At 43.1% G+C, this 24,576-nt stretch overlaps 2 protein-coding genes across 4 annotated transcripts in view; one reads left to right on the top strand and one right to left on the bottom strand.

Annotated features, from left to right (window-relative positions):
• Positions 1 to 228: 228 nt before the first annotated feature.
• On the top strand, positions 229 to 13,943 carry zhx3a (zinc fingers and homeoboxes 3a). Of its 3 annotated transcripts, none has more exons than XM_082532580.1 (3): positions 229 to 441; positions 8,905 to 11,809; positions 12,355 to 13,943. In XM_082532580.1, exons 2-3 carry the CDS (start codon positions 9,102 to 9,104, stop codon positions 12,389 to 12,391), a joined length of 2,745 nt encoding a protein of 914 aa, XP_082388706.1. In that variant the 5' UTR covers positions 229 to 441; positions 8,905 to 9,101; the 3' UTR covers positions 12,392 to 13,943. The 3 variants fall into 3 exon arrangements, with proteins under 3 accessions (XP_082388706.1, XP_082388705.1, XP_082388707.1); XM_082532579.1 differs by having other exon boundaries at positions 229 to 629; XM_082532581.1 differs by having other exon boundaries at positions 231 to 629; positions 12,358 to 13,943.
• Positions 13,944 to 14,879: 936 nt separating this feature from the next.
• The window catches only part of top1a (DNA topoisomerase Ia), an 11,429-nt gene continuing 1,732 nt past the window's right edge, over positions 14,880 to 24,576 (bottom strand). The window contains exons 3-21 of the mRNA XM_082534974.1: positions 22,696 to 22,792; positions 22,477 to 22,597; positions 21,326 to 21,378; positions 21,134 to 21,229; positions 20,948 to 21,017; positions 20,745 to 20,833; positions 20,485 to 20,600; positions 20,284 to 20,405; positions 20,056 to 20,178; positions 19,514 to 19,701; positions 19,280 to 19,424; positions 18,819 to 18,962; positions 18,487 to 18,672; positions 18,339 to 18,407; positions 18,075 to 18,189; positions 17,788 to 17,915; positions 16,685 to 16,779; positions 16,422 to 16,571; positions 14,880 to 16,221 (exon numbers count right to left, since the gene is read on the bottom strand). Coding sequence (XP_082391100.1) covers positions 16,119 to 16,221; positions 16,422 to 16,571; positions 16,685 to 16,779; positions 17,788 to 17,915; positions 18,075 to 18,189; positions 18,339 to 18,407; positions 18,487 to 18,672; positions 18,819 to 18,962; positions 19,280 to 19,424; positions 19,514 to 19,701; positions 20,056 to 20,178; positions 20,284 to 20,405; positions 20,485 to 20,600; positions 20,745 to 20,833; positions 20,948 to 21,017; positions 21,134 to 21,229; positions 21,326 to 21,378; positions 22,477 to 22,597; positions 22,696 to 22,792 — 2,210 coding nt within the window. The 3' untranslated portion in view covers positions 14,880 to 16,118. The remainder of the gene's footprint in view (positions 16,222 to 16,421; positions 16,572 to 16,684; positions 16,780 to 17,787; positions 17,916 to 18,074; positions 18,190 to 18,338; positions 18,408 to 18,486; positions 18,673 to 18,818; positions 18,963 to 19,279; positions 19,425 to 19,513; positions 19,702 to 20,055; positions 20,179 to 20,283; positions 20,406 to 20,484; positions 20,601 to 20,744; positions 20,834 to 20,947; positions 21,018 to 21,133; positions 21,230 to 21,325; positions 21,379 to 22,476; positions 22,598 to 22,695; positions 22,793 to 24,576) is intronic.

Here is a 24,576-nt window from a genome sequence, read left to right as displayed (position 1 = left end):
GATGAATGAACTGTCAAATTCCAAATATACACAATACAAAACATCTGATCGGCCTGCTTTGTATTGCAGCTACTTATGCCATTGCAGCTACTTATAACCCGCGTGTGTTGAATGCACTGCCTTACCCCTATAACGATATACCCAAATGTGCGCTGGGCTCAGTATACGTACCCTCCTCCCCCTTACACACACACACACACACACACACACACACACACACACACACACACACACACACACACACACACACACACATCCCCATCTCATCCCCGCCCCTCTCCAAAATTTTAGATGAAAGGGCTTTTGGATTTTGGATGACGCTCTGTATCACGTGTTCATAGGAAATACACTCGCTTTAATTTTTTTTGGAGCAGCCTCGTCCTGCACCGCCGACCATAGTTGTTTTGCAGTCTTCATACAGTGTAGCGGAGGGGTGGAAAGGTAATGTAATGTAATGTACCTTGCCGTGGTCACTGACGGGTTCACGCCAGTTCACCGGGTTCACTTGAGGAGAGCTCCCACCCCCAGCTCGCCTCCTCTTCTTCGCAAAGCGCAGCGATCGGAGCTAATCCAATATTATTCATTTATATATTAATGTCGGATTCCATTTTTTACCACCGACGGCTGAGGTAAGGACACATCTTATTCATCCGTAACACGAATACGTCTCACTGGGTGACGAGGTGCGATCTCCAAAGTTGTTTACTGGAATTATGTGTCGCTATTGAATATTGAATTTTCATCTGGTGCTGTAGTGGAGGCAGTTTATATGAAGTCGCCAATGTATAAAATGGCGACAGTAGGTGGAGGAGGGGGGTGGAGGATTTTTTTTGGGAATATTCATAAGGTTATATAGAATGGCAGATCGCCTTTGGCAAGTCGGCTCCGAGGCGGTGTGTTGCCCCACAGCCTCGTGAATGGAGCGAAACGGGTTAACTCGTCAGTTTGTTACAGTTACAACCACGGATCCTCCGTCGGGCTCAAATTGCGCTCCTTCTCGCGCTATACAATGTGGCGTATGTGCTTATTTTATTGCACAACGCGCTCTGTTTCCCCCACTGTGCTGCGAGTGTGAGTGCTTTTACTTGTGAAAGACTTCTGAACACAGTAGTGTAGCAGGCTTGTCGACTGATTTTTTTTTTTATAAAAAAGAAAAAGAAAACAGCCTCCGAGTTCATAGATGTTCAAACTGTACGCCAAGTATCAATTTTCACCTATTGATCGCTCACTCGCTGCAAATTTATTTCTGTTGCCAGAGCAGAAAGGTAGGCCTGTATCTCTGTGCAAAGGACTCTTTTTCATTTCCTTCTCTTCCTCCTACCAACATGTGCTGGTGCCCTACACACACTCTCCCTCTCTCTCTCCCTCTCTCGCTCGGTCTCTCTCGCACACACACGATACATGTACAGTAGAGTAAGTAGAGCTTCTCTTTTGGCAGATATTTCGCAAATTGTGCACTATTAATGATCCATTGAAAAAAAAAATATATATAAATATATATATATATATATATATATATATATATATATATATATATATATATATATATATATATATATATATATATATATGTGTGTGTGTGTGTGTGTGTGTGTGTGTGTGTGTGTGTTAGTGTTCGCTCCTGTAGGGCACATTGTCATTTATCTGCACATAAATATTGACCCAGCTTTGAATGCCATGTGTCTGTCTCTGGCTTTAGGGGAGGGACCTCTGCGCTGACTAATGTTGCCTCTGTGAATCATTTGTGGGTCCAGTGTCCATAGCACAGGAGACAACCCCAAATTATTCAAGCAGTCAGCTAGACAGGCATGGTTCACGGGTAATTTTTGGAATGTATTTTAATTGTTTAACCATGCGAGCTTATTAGAAATGACGTTGGGTCATGGAAATGACTGCGCAACTCTTCTGCCACAGAGGTTTTCCTCAGACAGGAGGTGTTTTTGGGGGCTGTGTGGGGCGCAGTCCAGTCTCCAGTGAACGTTTCTGCACTCCAATAGTTAATTTGCAGGCTGTGTGATGACCAGCAAAAACAAAGGTAAATGAGCTCTCGCTGTGCTGCTCCGGCAGACCGGGTTCAGCTTTGGCCCGGTGAGTTGAGTATGTGTGGAGGTTTTCACTCTAGCAGGACACTTACACCGGGGGAATGTCAATTCCCTTTTGTTGATCCCTGGGAACGGTCTTCCATCTCCCTTCTCGGAACTGCTCTAATGAGGCCAGGCATATTGCCTTTCATCCCGCACTCCCTGCAATTAGGCACAGCTCATAGTTTTCGTCATGGCCACAGCGGAGTGTTTGTATACACAGACACAATGTAGTGGGCCAAGAGTGCCCACTCCCCTCCAAAAAATACAGCATCTCTGCCCATGCCATCCCTCCATATACCTGGCATACTGTACTTTTAAGGATGTGGTGTTCTGAGTTCCAATAGCAGTCGCTGTGGATGTTATGTTTGTGTGTGTGCCTCCCACAGCTTAAAACGAATCCCGTGCCAGAGAATACCAAGGAAGGTCATATGGTCATGATTTGCAGATTTAGCTGACATGGAGTGTATAACATTCCTTGGGTTCGGAGAAGAAAATCAACTATCTAATGCCAACCAGATCTATTTCCAGCCGTTTTATATAAACAAGCATTCATGATAGCGGCATACCTCATGATCCTCACAGAGAATTCTCCAACACACAACGGCGAGTCCTATTTCTCCCACCAAAAAGGTCGGCGTTCAAAGCAGGTTCACTTTTATTTGGGTCTTTCATCCTTTTTGGTTTTGCTTTTGTCAGCGGACCAATGCCGTATCGAAGCCCGGACCGCTCAAAAGGCTCACTAAAACAGCATGTTTGCACAGTTCCAACCAAATGAAACGTCCGTGCACTGATGGGTGGGAAAAAACCTTGGGGCTAGTGGGGAAAAAGAGCCCCTGCCACTTTTTTTCTGTCCCATCCAAGAAAGGTTTGGTCAGCAGGAGCTGGCATTTACCAGGCTTTGGCAGTTAGAAGAGGCTGTGATGTCAGCCATTTTAGGATGGACAGTACAATGTGCAGTATGCCGCCATCTTTCTTCCTTTTCTTCTTAAGTTGCCAAATGAATGCCTGTAGTCTTGGCTACAAAACTGAAGAACTTATTCATGAAAAGTGATTTTTAAAAAGATGCATGACTCAGATTTTTTTTATTTATTTATTTTTTATTCTCAGCGCACCACCGTTTACTCGTCTGTCATTCATTTGGGTCACGGGTAGAAGGGTTGGCAGAACAATGTAGACATTTCAACAGCGAGCGGTCATATTAACACAAAACAGGGCCGCCCGAAAAAGATGCCGGCAGACAGGCAGAGCGCGTAGGTATGTACTGTCCGCCTCGGTCACCGGGCCTCCGCGCAGATTTAGCAAGATAAAAACAGTGACGGGAGGTCATTTGTGTCCCGTTCAGCTGTGATATTCCTTTCATCGGCCCGTCACACACATGAGAACAGTGCGGCAGAGTTTCTTTTTTTCCCCACAATGTGATTGAGAGGGGGGGGAAAAAGCAAAGTTGTTGCTGCAGACCTCACCCAAAGTTGACTGAAAGAGACTTGAACCATGAATGGAGTTTTCAAAGATGGCTGGCGGGGCATGTGGATTAAGTTTGTCCTGCACCGGATGCAGTCCAAGGAATTCAGCACGCACGCACGCGTGTGTGTGTGTGTCTTGAGGTTGGGTGGGTGTGGATGAGTGACTCTGCTCTGTGTGTGTGTGTGGCATGGTGGGCAAGGGGAAGAGAGGGGTTGCCATGGCGATGTTAACACATGAGTGGCACCACCGACTGGTCTCCCAGTGGACGAGGCTGCAGTCATGGAGGTAAGAGGGGGGGCGGCGTGCGTGAGGAGGAGGAGAAGGACGTGGACGAGCTGGCTGACAACACCTGCGTCTCAGACATTCAGACACTAATACGCACACAAACACACCCATGGAAAGGAAATAATCAGAGCCCACAATGGAGACTGAGACCACACACTGAAACCTCTTCATATGTCTTCGGCTGGACGGGCTGTGGAGAGACCTGTGCGCTCTGTCAGCGTAGTTCTAATGACCCTGATGTCTCTGAATTGTTTTTCAGCACACGTAACGCTGGAGCACGACACTCACGCTGGCACGCACGCACAAAGGTGTCCCCAAAACTGAAAGCTGCCCCTCATTAGATGTCAGGAAGGAGCAGCGCGTCATGACGGACACGAGATACGAGCAGAGGCGGCGGAAACTGAACAATTCCACAGTCGGCCGCGTAAAGGCTCCCAGCACTGGGTCACGTTTCCCTTATAAATGAGGCGCCATTGTTCCCTATCTCTTCTCTGTGCAAGACAGTAATTGCTCTCTGTCTCTGGCTTATATTTGGGTGTCCAGCTGATCCACTCACATGGCGTTAATCTATTTAATGGACGTTTGGCAGGAAAGATTCCTGCTAAACAGATTTTTTTTGATCATTCAAATGTATCTGTCAGGAGCCCCCCTCCCCCCAAATCCACCCCAACCCCCAGCAGACAGAAAGTCTTTTTTTTTTTTTTTAACAGATTTTTTTTTTGAAGGAGTCTCTCAAGACAGCCGTGGATCACTGTCACAGCAAATTACACACAAAATAAATGTTGTCATAAGTGCGAGAATTTATTCCTTTTCTTTTTCCTTTTTTTTTAGCTCTCCTGTGACTGTCACACCGAGAGACTCCTTGCCAGTTATTCAGTTCAAAGAGAAAGATTTTTCAGAACGGTGCAGGTGCTAAATGTTGCGGAGGTGAGGTGGGAGTGTGTGAGGACCAAGCGTAGAGAGTTGCGTGCCTACAAGCGTGTCAGCGGGGAGGAATATTGAAACAGCACAGCCTGTCATCATCGTCAGTCATCCTCACACTTCACTCCCAAATGTCTGAGTTCTGTCTTCCTTTGTCCTTCTCCCTCCTCCAGCCTTCGCGTTCTCATTCATGTGAACGGGCGGCACAACACAAACACCAATCTCTGTTCGTGTCAACTGTATGTGACCCAACAATCTGGGAGTGTTTGAATCAGTCATCAGACTGTTTTGAATTAAATTTTAATGTCTAGCAACCACTTTGCAGCCTCGCCTCCCTCTTCCGCTGGCAGCAGCTCGCTGTATATTTGGCATGTTTTTTTTTTGGTTTTTTTTCCCCCTTTTTTTTCGTGTTGTAATATTGTAATTACTGCAGCAGTTTATGAGGTGATGGATGGGAATACATGCTGCTCTCTTTCAACTGTCTTTTTTTTTTTGGCATGGAAAAAAAAAGGTGGTAGCACTCACGTGGTTGCCATTTAAAAGTAGACGGGGATATAATTAAATATTAATGAGATGTAAATATAATATTGTTATGGAAATGATGGTGTAAGAGCACATGAGGCTGTAAATCTTTATGCTGCTATTAAATCGGGCGGAACGTATAAACCCCATCAGAATTTAAACCTGGCCTAATCCCATTTGTTTTTTTGGGGGGAGGAAAGAAAAAAAAAAGTGTAACGGTGTAAACGTGGTTTTAGTCCAGCGAGCGAGGACTCTCCGTTTCTCCCCCTTTGGAGCGTGGGTGTTCGGAAAAACACGTCTGAGAGCTCTGCCACTTTCCCTCACTTCAGATACAACTCCTCTGGTCAAATGAGATGAAAAGAGTTTCCTCCTCGTGTGCCCCCCCACCCCCACAGAGACGGTGCCACTGCGAGGACATACAACACACCGAGGACAGTGATCGTCTGAGCGTTGTCTACCTCATCGCTGAAACACAAGGCCGGGCTTTTCAGAGGGAACCATTCAATGGCTCCCTGTCTGGGAAGCCCTTGTCTTGTGTCTGCTCGCACGTCTCGCTCGCCAGATAAAGCAGCCCATTCTTTAGATAGGTGACCTGATTCTTTATGTAACCTTTCTCAACTTTTGGCTTGTTTCAGGTTTTCTCATACAGGAAGTGAAGTGTTTCTCTCGGGGAGGGGAGAGCGTCTGTACTGGGCCGGCGTCTGTCTCGTCACAGACCGGCATCCCTTGCAGGGGCTGCTACGCCAGTCGCAGCCCACAGCCAAAATTACAGTACCCTCTCCGTGAGTTTAGTTTCAAACACATCCTGGCACATAATGTGCTCTCTGTTGGATCAGCGCAGCAATTGGGGCAGCTCAGACAAACGGAGCCAGCGCTGATTTTTCGCTGAGTTCTATAGCATAGGAACATCTCTCGCACAGATGTTTCGGATGTGCATGACTACATCCCTCTGCTGCATGAAAGCTGACGTCTAAATCCCTCGTTCCGTGGAACAGCCTCAGTGAACCCCTTGTCCTCACCAGGGGTTAATCGAGTGTGCCGTCAGAGAATATCATGACCTCTCTGGCGGCAAAACATACAGCACATGCCCGCGTCTGGATGCAGTGAACCGGGATTACTGCATAAGATGCTGGTGACCTAGTTTTTTTTTGTTGTTGTTGTTTGTTTGTTTTGTTTTAATTTTAGTTTTTTCCCTCCTGTCAGAAAGCAGCAGCCATCAGTAGGAATGAAAAAGAGGCAGTTATAAGGAGGACGTCACAGCCTGTCTGGGATCAGTGTGTACTGTTGAGCAGTCATTTGAGGGTTTTAATTCTGGAACAGGTTCATCTTTTATTTACCATCCAGCCAGCCGCGGTGAACGCGCACGTGGATGCAGTAAAATGAAAAGTCTGTGAAAGTGCTCTTCAGTTAGCGCGAGCGCAGCGTGCCAAAAAAATATGTGCTGGAAGTATGTGAAACGATTTCCTTTGTAAGCAGCAAACGGCAGCACGCCGTGCTTGAGGTATGCCGGATTTGAAAGGAAAGCAGGTTTAGGGGGAAATTAATGCGGCTGATGTCGTTCGCAGGGCGATAAGCCTGTGGTAGAAGGTAAAGCTTAAGTGATATAGAAAGATGGTGATTGGATGAGACCCGTTTTCAGCAGCATATCACACATCAGTGCCTCTCCAGTCTCAGAAAAGAAGACAGGAGTGAAATACAGAGGCTCTGCGCGTGTGTCAGAAGTTCATTCAGAGGGCAGAGGCTGCGGAGCTGCGCCTCTACTTTGATATTTTTTCATTGGGTTTTTTTTTTGTGTTTAGCACTTACGGCTGGTAAAATGACTCTCAAAACCTCTCTACTGCAAATGCAGACTGCAGTGTGTCTGTCATCTTGTCCTACAAACTTTGTTAAATATTTGCGAGAGAACAAGCACGTTTTATAAAAACGCGAAGAAGGAAGAGGGGAAATGTTGAAGACTGAAGTGACAATCCATATCCATCCATATAACTGGAGTGTAATAGAAAGGGAAAGCCTGTGGAAGTGTTTTGCTAATGGATTTGTGCACTCAGTGATGTGTGTATCGTGTTTGTATGCATGCACGCATCGCCATGCTGCTGGCTGAACAAATGCAGGATGAGACGGATTGAGCCGCCAGCTTGTATCTAGCTTTGTTTGTAGTAACCTTATGAGAATATTTCAAGTCCTCAACAGTACTGTTGTCAGCTGGCTGCTGCAACACACACCAGACACGCGAGTCACCTAATTTCCATTTCCACATTACATTATGCCCGGAAGGTACGCCGTAACGTGCAATGTAAAACAAATGGCTCACATCCAAGAGTGGACTAATATTGTTCGCTGAATTTAACCTTCATATGTTTGCTGTATAGTAACAAACCAAAGAGGAACAGGGCGGGACGACCTGCGCATGTGACAGTGCCGAAATATAGTGCGGCTCTCCCCTTAAAAAAAAAAAAAAATTTAAATCAAAAATCAGCTTTTTAAAAGAATTCTCATTTCTAATCGCACACGCACAATGACAAGGGAATATTTCTGTAAGACACAAATCTGTGCGCATATTTTGCATATTTGTGGTTGCTGAGACAATGTGAAAGAGTCTGTGGGGTTAGATACAGTGAGCACTATCAATTTGCAGTGGAGTGCAGCTCGCTCAGCGGGTGCGAAAATCACCAGGGACAATATTTATTTAATGATATTAACCCTTTCCCGAATGCAGGAAACGGAGATCTCAGGACTGAAAGGAACCCAGCACCATTATGTTAACACACTACCTTTATCTTTATTTTACCAGCAAGCATCATTTTGATGATGTTTTGTCAATATGGCAAAGCTTTACTAAATACATTTCAGAAGTGTTATCAGCTACAAGAAGGGACGATCGTAAGGCAGCTGTGGGGGGAAAAAACAAATATCAGTGAGATTAGTAATTTCTGACTGCGTGTATTCAAAGTGCGCGTGTGTGTGTTTTACTGTCTGTTAGTGAAGCTCTAAATTCTATTAATATACTCGTTGATGGAATGCTTTCTCATATTTCCTATGCCTTTCGCCTTGATATATTTCATGCTAAATATTTTTCGGCATTTATGAAATCAGCCTAAAATCATTTTAAAAGATGAATAATAACCAATAATTTGTGCATGATCTCTGATCACTTTTAAACAATCTGCCTAGCGAGCGAGATTCATGTTACCTCGTTCTGTACGGCAATTTAAGGTGATCTTCCTCTTTGATTATGATCATAATAAAAAAAATACTTTACAAAAAAAAAGCTCTTGACTCTTTTACTTTGGTGCTGTAATTGCTGATAAATACACTTATCACACTGAATTTCCACCTACACGTATTACCCTGTGTGGAGCTGTTAGCGTCCTCCGCACTGCGCTCACTGTAATATGTAAAAATGTTTCATTCTTTTCATTTGGAAGCATAGACCATATACCTGCTTTTCATCTTTGTCAGGTCTTTATCTTTGATTTGCATGACATTCAAGTTTAATGAATAAATGTAATTATCTCACATTATATTCCTCCGCTTTGCCTCCTCTCGTTGCTTCTTACTCGCTGTTTTTTGCACTTTTTAAAGATGAACGAATCACACCTCTCTCTTCTTTTGTACTCTTTCCTCACAGGTCCCCCGGGAGCTGTTAAACTTGTCCATGTGGCAGGAGTCCTAAAGTGGCAGAAGGCATGAAGCAACACTGTGATATCATAGTGGCTGGTCCATGACACTAAATTCCATTCAACCCTCTCCACTATCCACCCGCCCTCTGTTCTCATCACACCGGACAACCAATCACTCACGCTCCCATTTACACAAAGCTGCACCATGGCCAGCAAGAGGAAATCCACTGTACCCTGCATGATACCATCCAAATCCAAACATGTGCGTGAGGAAATCATACTGGGCTCGCTACCAGAACTCCTACCAACAATCCCAGAAGATAGCATACTCAGCATCTCTGGAGAAGAATCTGGGCATTTCTCTCACAGCTCCTCCAAATCTGAAAGTGGCAGTGAGATGCAGAAAGGAGGCACGTACAGCTGTCTGACTTGCCGTTTCGAGTCCAGAGATCTCAACTACTTTTTGGATCACATGCACAACTGCCACTTAGACTTCAGGGCCCAGCCCACCTTCTACTGCCTGAACTGCGGGGTGTCAGTAGTCCGCTTCGAGGCTCTCGCTCTGCACAACGCCAAGGCCCACCCGAAGATAATGCAGGGCCTCGCTACTGCCTCTCTAGCCGTCAACAAGAGGGATGGCGTAACGACTGTGGAGCAAAGCCTTTTCACGGACAGCGGAGAAGACTACAGAGAATCTGGGATCTCCCTCACCAAAACACCAATTGCAAAGATGATGAAAGCCAAGGGGGAGCACAAAAAGATTGTGGTTTCTCACACTGTGGAGGTACGGAAGATTGACACTGGAAAGGATGTAGACCCCAGCATGCTGACAAATGTGCCTGAACTCCAAAACGGGGCTCTCAGTATTTCTGGTGCCCCAGCTATGCCGAGGACCACTGTCACTCACGTGATTGCGACGACAGTGTCCAACCAAGTCTTTCACCAGCACACTCCCTCCCTTTACTCTCCCCTCTCCTCTGATTCCAATAAAGACCTTCCAAAGGTAATGATCCCCCTCAGCAGCATCCCCACCTACGATGCCGCCATGGACACCAGCAGCTTTCTCAAGACATCCTTTGGCAAGTTTCCCTACCCGACCAAAGCAGAGCTCTGCTACCTAACAGTGGTGTCAGAGTTCCCCGAAGAGCAGATCAAACTGTGGTTTACTGCCCAACGACTCAAGCAGGGCATAAGCTGGTCTCCTGAAGAGATCGAAGAGGCCAGAAGGAAGATGTTCAACACCGTGTTCCAAGGTGGAGCACCCAAGAAGCAACCGACCACACCACGGCACGTCAATCACATCGTAACCCACCACACTGTAACTGCCCATCCAGGCTCAAAAGGACCAAACTTTCAGATGGCCAAAGTTCCATACAGTGGTGTAAAGGCCAGATCTGTCGGAGTCATAGCCACACAGGCCAGCATGTCAACCAACCCCCACATTACCCGGGTCTCGTATTCTACTCCGGTTGTCCCCCCAAAGTTCCCCTCTGTAGTCAGAACTACACAGGTACTGACCAAGAATACTGAACCCACTGTGGAGCCGGAAAAGAGCAACGGCCTGGACATGGCGGGGAGCAGCGGTTGCGTCAGTAGCACCAGCAACATTCGAAGCAGCAGTAGCAGCAGCAGTTGCAGCAGTAGCAGCAGCATCAGCAGCTATTCCAGCAGTAGTAATGGTGTTGACAGTTTCACCAGGAAACCGGTGCACAACAGCGGCCCAGCCAACGGCATCAACAGCATTGCCACTTGCTCTGCCAACATTAGCAATAATGATGAGCACTGTGTTGCTGACACCAACGGCAAACCAAATGTCAAAAGCAACAGTTTACCAATCGGATCGGAAGGTTCAAACAGTAACAAGTGTGAAGAGTCCATTGACAACACCAGCAAATCTAACATCACTTGTAACAATCATGACAGCAGCATCATCAGTGCACAAGAGCCAGCCCACGCCTCGAAGCCCGACGATGATCAAAACAATTACATCCACGTGACCAACAACAGCAGTATTAGCAGTGAATATCCCAGTACTACCTGTAATGACAGTGTCCCTAACCTGAATCATGCCAGCAAATCCCCAACGGAAAGCACCAGCACCACTGTCATTGCAAAAAGCAGCTCATCCATTATTGAAGAAGGTAAAAGCAACAAAGACTTTCCCATCAAAGGCATGTCAATCTTACAGCAGCTCATTAAGGAGGAGGACGCATTTGCCGGGGACAAAAGCTGCCCCGAGCTCAAGCTTGACCCCATCAAGATCAACTTCAAGAGGCTGAAGATGACTGAACCAGAGGCTACATCAGAGAATGCGCATCAAGAACACAAGTCCGAAACTGCGGAGGGGTCGGCTTGTCAGGCGTCTTTTTCTCCCCCCTGGGGCCACAAGACCCCGCAGCAGTTGCACATCCTCCGGCAGGTTTTCTCCAACACCCGCTGGCCCAGCAGCCAGCAGTACGAGGAGCTAAGCATCCAGACGGGCCTTCCCAAGTCAGAGGTGGTGCGCTGGTTCAGCGACAGCCGGTACAGCCACAAGAACGGGCAGCTGAAGTGGTTGGAGAATTACCAGCGGCCGCCCGCGGAGTCGGAGGATGCGAGGGGTCGCAGAGATGCAGAGCTCGAGCCACCCAAGGACGCTCCGGCGGCCAAAAAGAAACTTGCTGAGCAAGACATGAACAAGCACCTTGAAGGAGAAGCAGGACTGAACTCAGGTCAGCGGGTTGTGTGGCAGGATTCATACTCACCGCTGATGGGCCTGATGGGATCCGAGGGGAGCGGCGAGCGAGGCCAGCGCGACGAATTGGGGCAGCCGGGAGCTTTGCAGGATCTCTGGTCAGAGCGAGCGGAGGACCACCAGCAGCCAGTGGCTAGTCAGTCACTCATTGAACAACAGACTGATTCCAATCAGGCCAGGTATTTGAGTCACAGCAATCCTTTTTGCACACCACTGAAACACACATTTCACTCACAGTGCCTTGTGATATTTTACAAGCTCGATGCTATTTATCAATCAAGAAAACAAAAACAACGTAAGGCAGGTGGAGTGATGAAAGGGTGACAGCTTGTTGTTTGTAGTGACTGCTGCGTGATGTACAGTAAAAAGAAAGCAGGAGAAGCGGGTACAAGTACTCATGCTGTGTAGCTTATTCAGGCAATCAAAGGTCTGTGTTTAAGAAGCTATTTTTAGATAAGTAGGAGTCTGGCCCGCTGAATTATAGATTGAGAGCGCATGCTAACATATGTGAATAAATCATGACAATTGCCTTTGGTGAGTTAGATTTCCGAGAGGCAAGACAAGCCATACGCAGGCGTCTTTTTACTGTGCTACCCCCCACCCCAAAAAAAGCCCTTCAATTTTACAACACACTGCAGCAGTGCCATGCAACCAGAATGATCCAATCGCATCCTCACAGTTTGTGTATGTTTTGTTTGCCTGTCTGTCTGCGTGTGCTGCTTAGCAGGGATCGCCTGAGGATGGAGATGCTGGAGGTGTGATGAAGCAGGCCTGCTCTCGCCAGAGGACCATGATGTTCAAAAGCTGGCTCGCTCCCCTGGCCGTGGTCTTAACACAAAAGAAAAAAAAAAGAGAAAAAAAGAGTGTTCATAATGACAGCAGATGTGATTGTAGCTGGACCGTTGGACTCTGACTGTAACTGTGAATACCCCCCACCCCTCCTTCTCCTCCTCCTCCGCCTCCTCCTCCTCTTCTTCTTCTTCCATCTGCCATCACTTCCTGCCATCGTCAAAAGAAAGAACTTCTCACCTTTGAGTCCTGTGATGTTTAAGCCTTTCATGCTTCTTTGTGGTTGTGTGGGGAGGGTGCACAATGAGGTCAGTACGAGGGATCAAAGACAAGAAAGAGAAAAGACGCACACTGACTGGAAAACTGACTTGAATGAGCGAAGATAGGGTAGGATAGGGCCGAGAGATATTGTTCTGGGGTCAGAGGGAGAAATATATATATATGATTGAAACTGCACTATAAAAGAGGGTTTGTACTGACTGGACAAACAAATGATGTGTCAAGGATATGTTATTGTTGGCTTTGTGATATTTTTTACTTTTTTAGCAACCAGTACTTCAGCACTGCCTTGAATTTTACTTTTTTTCTCCTTTATTTGGTTTTTCAATTCTATTTACTCTTCTATAGTCACTGTAAGTCCAGATGCAATCAAACATGTTTTATTTAGATCTGTATAAATGTTGGTGATCACTTTTGCAGTTCAGCTACACGCAAGAGACTATATACAATGCACTAATGAAGACAGCAATGCTAAAAAAAAAAAAAAGAATCACACTGCTCCACAGTAAAGGTATTGACTGCTCCGTCAAGATCAATACACTACACTGCCCTGCAAACTGAACAGAGAGAAGCCTGTCACGCTAACGTTGCCTTACTCAGCTCTGTCCATGTGTTTATATGACCTGTCTGTCCATCACCTTGCTTTCCAGCTACTGTGCTGTCCAGAAGAGAAGAAGAAAAAAGATTTAAAAAAAAAAAAAAAGATAAAACATGCCAGTGCATTGATGGTCACTGTTGGTCTATATCTGTGAAACAATCTTGTGCTGCTTTCTGTACACTTGGAGATGTTTAACTTTAAGCTGTAATTGTATCAAATATTGTTACTGGCAAAATGTTGTTTAAAGCAAAATTATCAATTTGATCCCTAGACACTGACAGAGTGAGATATTGTGCTAGCTAGAGAGCCAAATGAGGAGATCTTTGCTCTCCTCTGAATTTTCTTGTTTATATGAACATACAGTCACTACATGAATCCTACTAAGCTGCATCTTTGTCAAGCTGCTAATAGCTAAGAACGGTGCTATACCATCCAAAGTGAAATTGGAGGTTCATCTCCTACCAGCAGTGTATGCACTTGTGTCGAATGTTACAAATTTATTTTGGTTTGAGATAAATGGAATCTGGACTTACGGTGTTATGATGACTTAAACTTTTATGAAATAGTCTGATCATAAAGCACTGTTGTATCATCCTTTCTACACTTCTGAATCTTTACAGAATAAACTGAATACTCACCAAGCAGAACAGGCTCCTTTTTTCCCCCCCACCTCTTTTGTTCGGCACCTTGTGTTAGGGGTGAATATGAATCATGTGGTGTTAGTCAAATTATTCAGTGTGATGAATGTTCAAGCAGCATGCAATGTGCTAGGACTGGAGAAATGCACACAGCCTCACCTGCTGGCGAGCAGCTGACAATACAGTTTGTGCCAGAGATAAGGGGGCGGCAGGCAACACCCAAACATCTCTATATCTGTAGTGTAGTCCTCCTACATCACATTCAGGGGGAAGCCTTCCAGTTTTTATTTTTGTAACCCTTTTTTTGCCCACATGAATTTAATAACACCAGCTTGTTTTCCAGCTTAAAGTATTTCAGAGCTCTGTTGATTCAGTTCTCAGGGCTGTTCATGGATATAGGAATAAAATTTAGAGCTCATGCTTGCTCTCCCATTACAGGAAATAAAGTTGTGTTTAAGAATGCTGTAAATCAGGCAAGAGAGCCACGGTGGCTAAAGCTCCAAACCCAACAGGCATCCGTTAAGCTGGGGGGGGGGGGGGGGGGGCGCCTCTGATCAGGGAGGGGGAAAATATATGCATCCATCCAGCCACTGTCTTTAGTTTATCCTTGTCAGGGTTGCAGGGGAAGGCTGGAGCCCATCCCAGCTGTCTTAGGGCGAGAGGCAGGGTACACCCCGGACAGGTCACTAGTCTGTTGCAGGGCTACACTTAGAGACAGGCAACCAGTCGCACTCACAGGCAATTTAGTTACCACTTAACCCATCTCCACTAACTGCATGTCTTTGGAATGTGGGAGGAAGCCGGAGTACCCAGAGAGAACCCACACAAACACGGGGAGAACATGCAAACACACAGAAAGACCCTGGCCTGATGGGGCAATTGAACTCAGGTGGTGTTGCCATTTCAGTGGCGTAAGAGACAGAACGAGAAAACACACAAAGCCAATGAGTTACCTGTAATGTTTTAATCATTTTTCAATCTACAATGAGCTTAAAACATGATCAAAAGGCTATGACAAAAAAGGTAAAACAGGAATAAAATGTTGACTTTACAGCTACTTACATCAACTTTTCTATAAGAGTGGAACAGAGTGGAGTAAAATGAACTGAATTCACATTAAATGTTACAATACTCAATCATTACACAATTAAAAACCTGCCTAAAATTGTAACAGTTTGGTGAAGTTTTTTTTCCTTTTTGGCAAAAGTTGATATCCCTCACACACACACACACACGCTCTCCATTTTCTGACTTTATACATTATCATAGCATCTTCAAGTAACAGATATGGGAGGTTTTTTGGAACAATTGTTTAAATTAAGTTAAAAATCAGATGTAGACAGGGCTATGCAGCGAGAGAGTCCGAGGGTGCTAGCAACAAAAGGATAAAATTGATTGGTTCACATTTACAATGAGAAAAAGAAAAAAAAAGTCCCTGATAGAAGCTGTAAAACAAAATATTCACATTCTGCTTGTTTAAGTAAATATTGACATGGTTGCAGTATTTTCCCCTTTGCCTGCCCAGACATCCCCTTCCATGCTCAACAATTCAACATAGTCCAGTTTAAAATATTCACCCAAACAGACAGCTTCTACGGTTGAGCCCTAACACACACAAGCACGCGCACGCACACACGCAAACACACATTTTCATTTCCTCAAAAGGCGCGTGGGTGTAGTTAAGGAATTCATTCAATTTTTTTACTTTGTCTATCAAAATATAGAATTCATTAATAATACATGGGATGGCTAAAATACAAAGTGAGTGAACAAAGAAAATAAAATGATACAAAGCATTGTTTTTGCTTGATACAGTAGCTAAAAGGACCACAGAGTTCAAAGTTCAGGCATTGTCAGGTTTTTGTCCCAGAGTGTGGACAATCACAGAAGGTAAAAGGGTCTTTAAATTACAAGTAATAAGCCTTGAATCCTAGTCGTGGGTAAAGTTCAGTCTTGTTGCCCGATCTCAGATCAGATGTTTAGACTATCCACAACTCCCCCCTAACCCTTCATAATGGCCTCACATCATTTCATCTTGTCGCCCTTTTTGTTTTTCGCTCAAAAGTTCTGAAATTCCTTGTCAGGTCTGGCCACGGAGCAAAATTCAGTAAAGCTAAAAAACAAGTATCCAATTTTTTTTTTTTTGGAAAAAAAAAAAAAAAGTATCATAGTTAAAACCACAAACTAAAATTCATAGTCGTCTTCTGCCATGTCAATGGCCCAGGCAAACTTCTCACGCTGGGTTTTGTTGTAGATCTTTTCCACGGGAATGCCCCACTTCTTACACCTACACCACAATGTCATAAAATAAAGGACAGGTTTTATTGCAGTAGTGCTTTTCATACTACATGTTACTACAAAAAGTAACAGGACACCTCTTAAATTGGAGTTGGTGCCTTGTCAGTGACCTTTGACCACCAAAATTAATTTGTTCATTTAGTACCTTTACTTTGTGACCATAAGGTAGAAAATTTAATAATCTCTTACCAAGCCACAGAAATGCGAGGATCCAGATAGTTGAGTTTGGAAGTACCGAGTGCAATCTGTTTATTCTCTTCTCGATCAGTTGCCTGCACTTCCAGCTTCATCAGTTGCTCTTCTATCCTCTGTACCGCTTTCTTCTTGCTCTCCACTGCCCTACAGAGAAAGCAGACAATGCAATACAAGCATGTAAACAAGATTCACAACAAGAGGGGAGAGAAAGAAAGAAAAAAAAAAAAAACACTTTATTAAAACCTCTGACTACTTACTTTTTGGATTTTTCATCTTTTCGTACTTTGGCGTCTGCCTTGGCGCTCTTCAGTTCTCTCTTGGCATCAGCAAGCTGGTCCCTTTTAGCGTCAATCTAAGGATGACAGTAATCATTTCAGATGAGTTTGATCAATTTTATTTTTGATCAACTGGACCTTTTTATATTTTGGAGATTACATTTTACTGTCTAGACACTTCCATGCTCAGATTGTTTTTAACTTGAGACTATAGTTTAGTGTACCCCTACAGGGTGGCCAAAAATCAGAAGAAACATGATTCACATGGTGTAGCTCCGTCAGCTGGCTAGTGGCTATAAATCCCAAGGAAGCAAATGCCTAATGAAAAACTGTACTATAACCCCAAGTTGTACTGTGAATACTGCAATATCATTTAGAGGTCCCCCCCCCTAAATTAGCAGGGATGACACCCAAAGTGCCTGAGTCAGGGAGTTTGAGTGCTCTGCATGGCACAACAGGAGAGCACTGCTTGATGGACACATCTCCAAGCATGGGTAAATCTGTCATGCATAAAAATAAAAGAACACAGCTGTAGGGATTTTTAAAAGTCAATTTAGATGATGGACAAAGTTAATTTTTTTGTCTTCAAGTTGGAAAGAGAGGAGACAAAACTCATGGAACAATGTTCTGCAGTGCATGTTGGTCAGGCGGTCTTTAATTATTGTTTACAAAAACGCTTCAACCTTGTCAGCAAAGCCATTTAGTAAGTCATCTAATCCAAATGTGCCCACATGCTTGCCTTTTTGTTTAGGAGATAAACTACATAATTGCTTTAGTATGTGTGCACAAGGCCCTCACTACCCAGTTCCACCTTTTTGGTTCTGTAATCGTGTTAACATATTTCCTCAATACTCTGCATTTGAATGACTTCAGAGTTTTGATTTCTATGTAAAGTGGTGTGAAACTCCTCTTATGTTAGCAGCATTGTTGGTTGAGTTTAGAGTGAAAAGTCAAAAAACAAATATAAAAACTAAACAGAGCAATCTCCACACCAGGACTGGCAAAAGGAAACAAAATAAATAAAATAATAATTAAAAAAAAAAAGGACCATTTTCAGTTCACTGGAGTATGAAAAAAGTTTTTACCTTTGACTGCAAGTTCTGCATAGACTTCTCAAATGTCTTCGGTGGAGCCCTCTGATGGTTACACAGAATGGCCACTGCCCTGTTGGCCCTGTTATAGGACAGGATTTTGGCCGGAATGTTCTCCTCCGCTAAGATTATGAACAAAATAAATAAATAAAGTTATCACCACCCTGTTAGCTATACAACAGCAGACAAACCTACATAAAAAGCTTGCCAATAACAACAAAACCAGAACACAGTTTGCTGTCTCCCCTTGTTATTTCTACACAATTTACGTGGAAACACACCAGTCGTGAGCTCCTTCAGCTGCTGCTGCAGGGTGATAGAGGCGTTGTATGTACGGAAAACTTTGGCTGTCAGACCATCCATCAGCTCCTGAAGGTGCTTGTTCAGGATTGATGTCTGAGGAAGACATGGAATTAAGAAACCAAGTTTTAAAAAGGCAGATGGCGGTGCTATGAAAGTCATTTCAAATAAGGATTTATGTTGTGAATTCTCAAGTCATAAATTAAAGGGGATTTGTTTTCTTTAACTGGGTATATTTTACTTACATTCAGCCGATCAAATAGGTCATCATCAGGCTCTTTGTTCTCCATAAACAACTGTAGATTCTTAAATACCTGGAAAAGGCAAATCACACATAAATAAAGAAGCAGAGTTTACACAAAAGTACTGCATTTCAGTAAGAATGGTGCTCACCCTCTTCTCCACAGGGACTCTGTTGTAGTAGCGGATCGAGTCTTTACCCAGGAAATCAAACTCAACTACGTACTCTTGACCCTCGTTCTCTGGATAGAGTTTGATGTGTTCAACTCTCAGTGAGCAGCAGCCCACAGTGTCTGCAGTCTCTCCTTCTTCCTTCTCATTACCCGCTCTCAGAGCCAGCTAGTGTACACCAGACAAAGACAGTACCTTAAATGAGGTAGTGTTCAAGAACGCACCAACCCTCACATGCAATGTGAAGTCATTACACCATAAAACCTTCAAAATGCACCCACTTGATAATGCAAATAGCAGTAACAGGACCTCACCTTATCAATGAAATAGAGAGCCACAGCCCTCTGTCTGATCCTCATCTCCTTGGACTTCCAGTCTTCGCGGTACTGGGCTCTGATGCGGTCCACACATTTCTTCAGTCGACGTGCCGTTTCATACTTCTGCCAATCCTTCTCTCCCTGCAGGCAAAAAGATGAGACAGGAGTAACAAATTAGGCAAAGGTCTACATAAACAAGCATGCCCAATTTGATTTATGTGACAGCCAATTAAATTAGGTTTTTCCACAGGACAGGAGTATGTTGTGTCACTTTTTAAAAAAAATAAATAAAATAATAAAATCTGCTCTTGAAAGGTCTCAATTTTTACATTCCAGTGGAGCAAGCAACACAAAAGAGTCAGGAAAGTTTTAAGGAGACCACTGGACCATACAGCATCATTTCAACTTTGACTGGAGACAAAAAAAGTCGTTGTGCATGTGCCAGCTATGGTGCCTACCTTGATTCGAGAGCTCGGGTTCAGCATAATGTACTTGATGGAGCCTTGAATGTTTTCTGTCCACGACACCAGCCAAGTCACCTTATTGTCATGACGAACTTCTTTCCATTTGGTGCCGGGAGGAGGCTCAGGAACCTTGGAATCCCTATTATGGAACAGTGAATATTTAGTTATCACATTCTGCATTAAAAGCTGGTAATCAGCACGAGGAGAAAATAAAACTACTTTACACACTTGCTGCAGTTGATGATAATGTCTTGGGGCCTGATTCGGCGTTTGAGCATCCCCATTTTAGGATGGTCTCCACGACCACGAAACAGGCCTGGGGGCTCAATGCGGAAGTTAGCAATACGTTCCTTGTGGTTGTCCATGAGGCAAAAGCCATAGTGCTGCAAGATGCGTTCATTCTCTTCCTTTATTTTCTACAAAAGGCATAAAAATTAAAAAAATTAAAAAATAAATAAAAAAGCTTCATTTTGCAGAGGTCCTTTAGGTACTCACTGTTCACTGGAACCATTTAAGTGCCAATTTTAATCAAATCACAGCAGCCTAACATTATGAATTTCTTTCTGACCAACTGATCAAGTTTCACAAGATGTGTGATATCAGTGGGGAAATACAGAATTAAAGCCAAGGAGAACTGAAACACACTTTTGTTATTAGGTACATGACATCCAGCATGGCAGAAAACTCTAGAGCCCTCTACAGGAATCAATGAATGTAAGGGTTTAAGGTTAATATGCTGTGTGCCCCACTACACGTAGGCAGCAGCTTACTTGTTTTTCCTCCTTAGACATGGCTTTCCTTGCTTCAGATTGTGCCTTGAAGTAGTTGCTCATTTCACCGAAGTCACACTTTTTCAGGTCTGTGAGCTTAGCCCTTTCTTCTGAAGTCATTTCCTGTGTCCAGAAAATTTTGAAAAAAACTAAAGTAAATCAAAGAACAGATTTTTTGATATATATATATTTTTATTTTATTGACAGGAGCAGAGATTTTAGGCTTACCTTCCTCCAATCTTTAAAGAAATTTTTACGGAAGATATCCTTGGTGGTATATTCATGATCCAGCATTTTGGCAAAGAAGGTCGCTACCTCCTCCGCTTCTGGGCTGAGCTTCATATGTTTACCTGAAATGTAAAAGTCAGACATTTATAATCACCTCAGAGTCCTTCACTAGCGTACAAGATGAACTGTGCAAAGCCTTACCATCATAGTAAAATTTGACATGGCTAGGAAGAGGTTCATACGCTGGTGCAAACACTGGCCCTTTGTGTTCAAGGAACTTCCATTTGACACCATCTGTGTATCTCTCCTCTTCCCACCTAGAATCAAGCAAATAAATCATTTTTACATAATGACAGTGAAAATAACAAAAACAAAAAACCAGCAACAATACATCCAGCTGTCCTGTCACCACACTGATAAGCATGTATGATTGGTACAGCTGGCTAACCCAATTAACTCACCATTTCCACTTCTCCTCAGGCTCTTTCTTTGCTTTCTTTTTTCCATCGGTTACTTCTTTTTTGTGTTTTGTTTTTTTGGACTTAATGTCCTGGGAAAAGGAAGTGAAAGTATTTAGTTCTTTCTGACAACGTAGGGATTAACATTTAACACAAAAGATATGGCAGCAAAACAATTCTGCCCTCTACTAAAGTCTCTTACTTACCTCGTCTTGTTTCCTTTTCTTGGCCTTCTTGTCATTTTCAGTTTTTATTTTTTTAGGTTTGAATTCAGCGCTGAAACAAAAACACTCTTTGTTATCAGGCCTCAGCGATACAACTTTACTTGCATGGATGACTACAGATGCTCTAACCTAGTGAAACAGACTACAGTCTATGAACAGAGAACTTACTCGTTATCATCATCATCTCGTTCTCTTTTTAGAGACCTCTCGTGTTTTGGAGAGTGGTAAAAATCATCCTCAGGCTCAGACTTCATATACAGTGGGCTGCCAAAGAAAACGCATTAAAAACAGAAGTTAGATAGCTTCATATGAATGCTGCATCCTGACAGCACTTAAGAGCAAAGTATAGTGCTGACATACCTGGCAAAGCCATTCTCCTTTTCCTTTTTTATTTTCTCATCAAAGGACTTCATCTGAAATGTTTACACAATGGCAGTAAGACAGAAGAGCCTGAAGTGCAAATGACAACTATGCCCACATACACGCAAAATTATAAACTCATACTTCCATTATAAAACCTCTCTACAGGGTTCAAAACTAATCTGAGAGCACCAAATCTAAGTAGATAAACACTGATATCAAGAGCAGTTTGACAATACAATACATTATTATTTTAAGTAGACAACCCCATTAAGACTGTGCAATATGAAATATACCATAATGACGTTATGTCAGTTATACTGCAAACCAGTCCCTGCCACAGACACAAACCTCTTCTTACAAACCTATGCAAGAATCCCGTGAAAGAATATGGAAAGAGTTTACGAATGAGAAGCAAAAGGAGTTTAAGTGCTCAAGCTAGAGCAAAGTCTAATGTTAGAACAGGCTTTCGCATTGGATGCCATAGAAAGACTCATGAAGATAACAGCATCCATTACAACATATCTATAGGGTTTTGTGACTTTAAAGCACTCTATTTAAGGTACACGACGCCCCGCTGAAAACACTTCACCTAAGTTGAACTGCCTCATTTATATTACGAGTGTCGAGCCAAAGTAGTGGAGGAAATCCACAACGTAGCATACTACGCTGCAACAGCAGATGTATGGACGACTTGAACAACGTATCCCTGCACGAGCTCAATGGTGCACTTCAGAGACTGGACACTCAGCATCCAGCAGTAAGGATAGCTGGAAACATCAGGAAAGCTCTGGGGAAACCTTGGGACTGTGTGGGGGTCATCTAGCATTTATCATTATGGATGTCGCCACACAAGTCCAATATGTTTTTAGTTTTTGAATTTAAATATTAAAGAGCAACAGCACTCTTTCCATATAGTGATTGTGATTTTGTTAGTGGGATAAGAAATGACTAACAGGAAATGAAATTCTGGTCATATCACACAGCTCTCCCCCTCCCATTTATCACATCTTTAAAAAAAAAAAACAAAAAAAAACAACTATTTTAATCCATAATACCAGTGTATGATTTAGACAACATAATTGCCTAATGTAGCACCACTAAAATTAATTTGTAAATGTTACAATCATGTAAGTTCCTTGGCAAGTCACCTTCTCTTCTTTCCTCTTCTCCTTGTGCTTTTCCTTATACTTGTCTGTGCTGCCATCTTTGTGCTTCATCTTTTCCTTCTCCTTATCTCGGTGCTTTTTATCAGAGGAATCCTTGTGATCACTATAGTGTTAGAAATTCACAACTTAATTTAACCTCATTCAGTTTCTACTATTTAAAGCAATCAAGCATGTCTAGCGAAGCACAAACACACACTATACCTGTTTCCATATTTTGATTTCTCCCGCTCCTTATCCTTCTTGTGGTCCTTATGTTTGTGTTCCTTCTCTTTATATTTGTCTTTATGCTTGTGAGAGTCTGAAAATAAAAACTGTATTAAATTTCAAAATAAACAAGACAATGATACAATGACGCACTGAATTAAAAACAACCGTCTGCTCACACTGAGGACTAATATGCAAACATGTGAAAGTGTGTTTTAATGCATAAGTAGCAAAAACAGAGTCCTCTCAAGCAGCCAAGATTGATAATGTCCAGAAAACTAGTCTTAAATGACAACTTTAACAGTCCACCTGTGTCTATTCTCTTAGTAGAAACAAATTACTCAGTACAAAAAGGTCTGTCCCAAATGAATGTCATGCAGGCTGCAAATAGATAATGTATTACACAGCAGCACAGCACCTCCTACTGCCACTATAAGCCGCATGCTTTGGACAATATGAAGCAACTAGCATGTTAAAACATGCAAGAGAACCAAATAGCCTTTTGAGTTTCTTTAATGTGCAAGCCAAGACTGGAACGTAATCCTAAAAGAGAGTTCTCTCAAAATTAAAGAGCTAACACCCCAACATTGTCATTAACAAATGCCAAATTAAATCTGGTTCTTTTACAGAAACTGTCCTTAGGTCTAAGGCAAAAGGAGATCTGAGAGCTTCTAGCCCATCTAACCAATGTGAATGTCTACATTTCCTAGAGTACAAGACAAAAATGGCACACATGTACCAATCATGAGAAGTTTAATCAGCGACCAAGCCCGTCTCAGAACAGATTCAGATCTTGCTCATTTAGTTCCTTTTAATTCGGATGTCTTTGTTCAGCCATTAATCCAAAGATGAGTTTTATTCTACTCCGATTTATGCCAGACTGCTTAGTGAAATTAAAAGCACTGTTACTAATAAACTACAAAGTTGTGCCAATTTAGCCAAGCCTGAAAGTAAAGACCGTGTTAGCTAAGGGTCTGCAAGTACCACAGACAAATGTTGCCCTGGTGCAGAGTAATCAGAAGTGGAGTTGTGTCATAGCTAGGGGTGGGCCATGTCATATCACTCACAATAATACAGCTGAATTGGGGGGGAGGGGGCGGGTTGCCTCAGAGAAGAAGAAAAAAAAAAAAAAAAGTCAATTTCATGGCATAACCATGTCACCCGATTACACTTAAGTGGGTCAAGAAGCACAAACTTATTAAAGTTGTGAAGGTGAATGCAGCATTACTGCTGAAGGTTTAGTTCCCAAAAAGAGCAGCTACTTCATTGGTGTGGAATATTTTGGATACAAATGAACAGATACAGAACAGACCACGATAGCATGCAAGGAGCGCAAGAAGTCAGTAATATAGAAATACGGGAAATATCTAACTTATTTCACCATCTCAAGCATCAGCACCCGAGTCTGTACCAGGAGTGTTTGAAAGCCAAGGAGGAAAGCTCTGCAGCTAATGCTACAAAACTAAAACAAAGTGAGCTAGTTCATCATGGAATCGCCGAGTCTCGCCAGTTGTACTCCATATGACAAGAAAGAAAAGCAAACGCAGGAACGATGTCACCATTTGTTTGGCGAAAGACATGATGCCAATCCAAACGCTGGAAAAGGGAAGACTTCATGCAGCTTATGAAGAAGCTAGACTTGTGATACACACTCCGAAAAGGACATTTTTCCAAGACTGCACTCCCAAACATTTAAAGATTTTATTTTTTGTAAACTGCACTGTAGATTTTATTTTGTTATACCATTTGCTTTAAACAGACCTTTTCCACTCAAAGAACAGAGGGAGAATTTACTTTTAGTCTTTAAAACTGAAAGTTAATAATTAAAGTTATTGTACTAAAAGTTAACTGTTTAATATTTTAAGCTTATACAATATT

The sequence above is a fragment of the Aulonocara stuartgranti genome, assembly GCF_965226115.1.
Source record: "Aulonocara stuartgranti genome assembly, chromosome: 5".
Classification (NCBI taxonomy): Eukaryota; Metazoa; Chordata; class Actinopteri; order Cichliformes; family Cichlidae; genus Aulonocara; species Aulonocara stuartgranti.
This window is presented reverse-complemented; position numbering and strand designations above follow the sequence as displayed.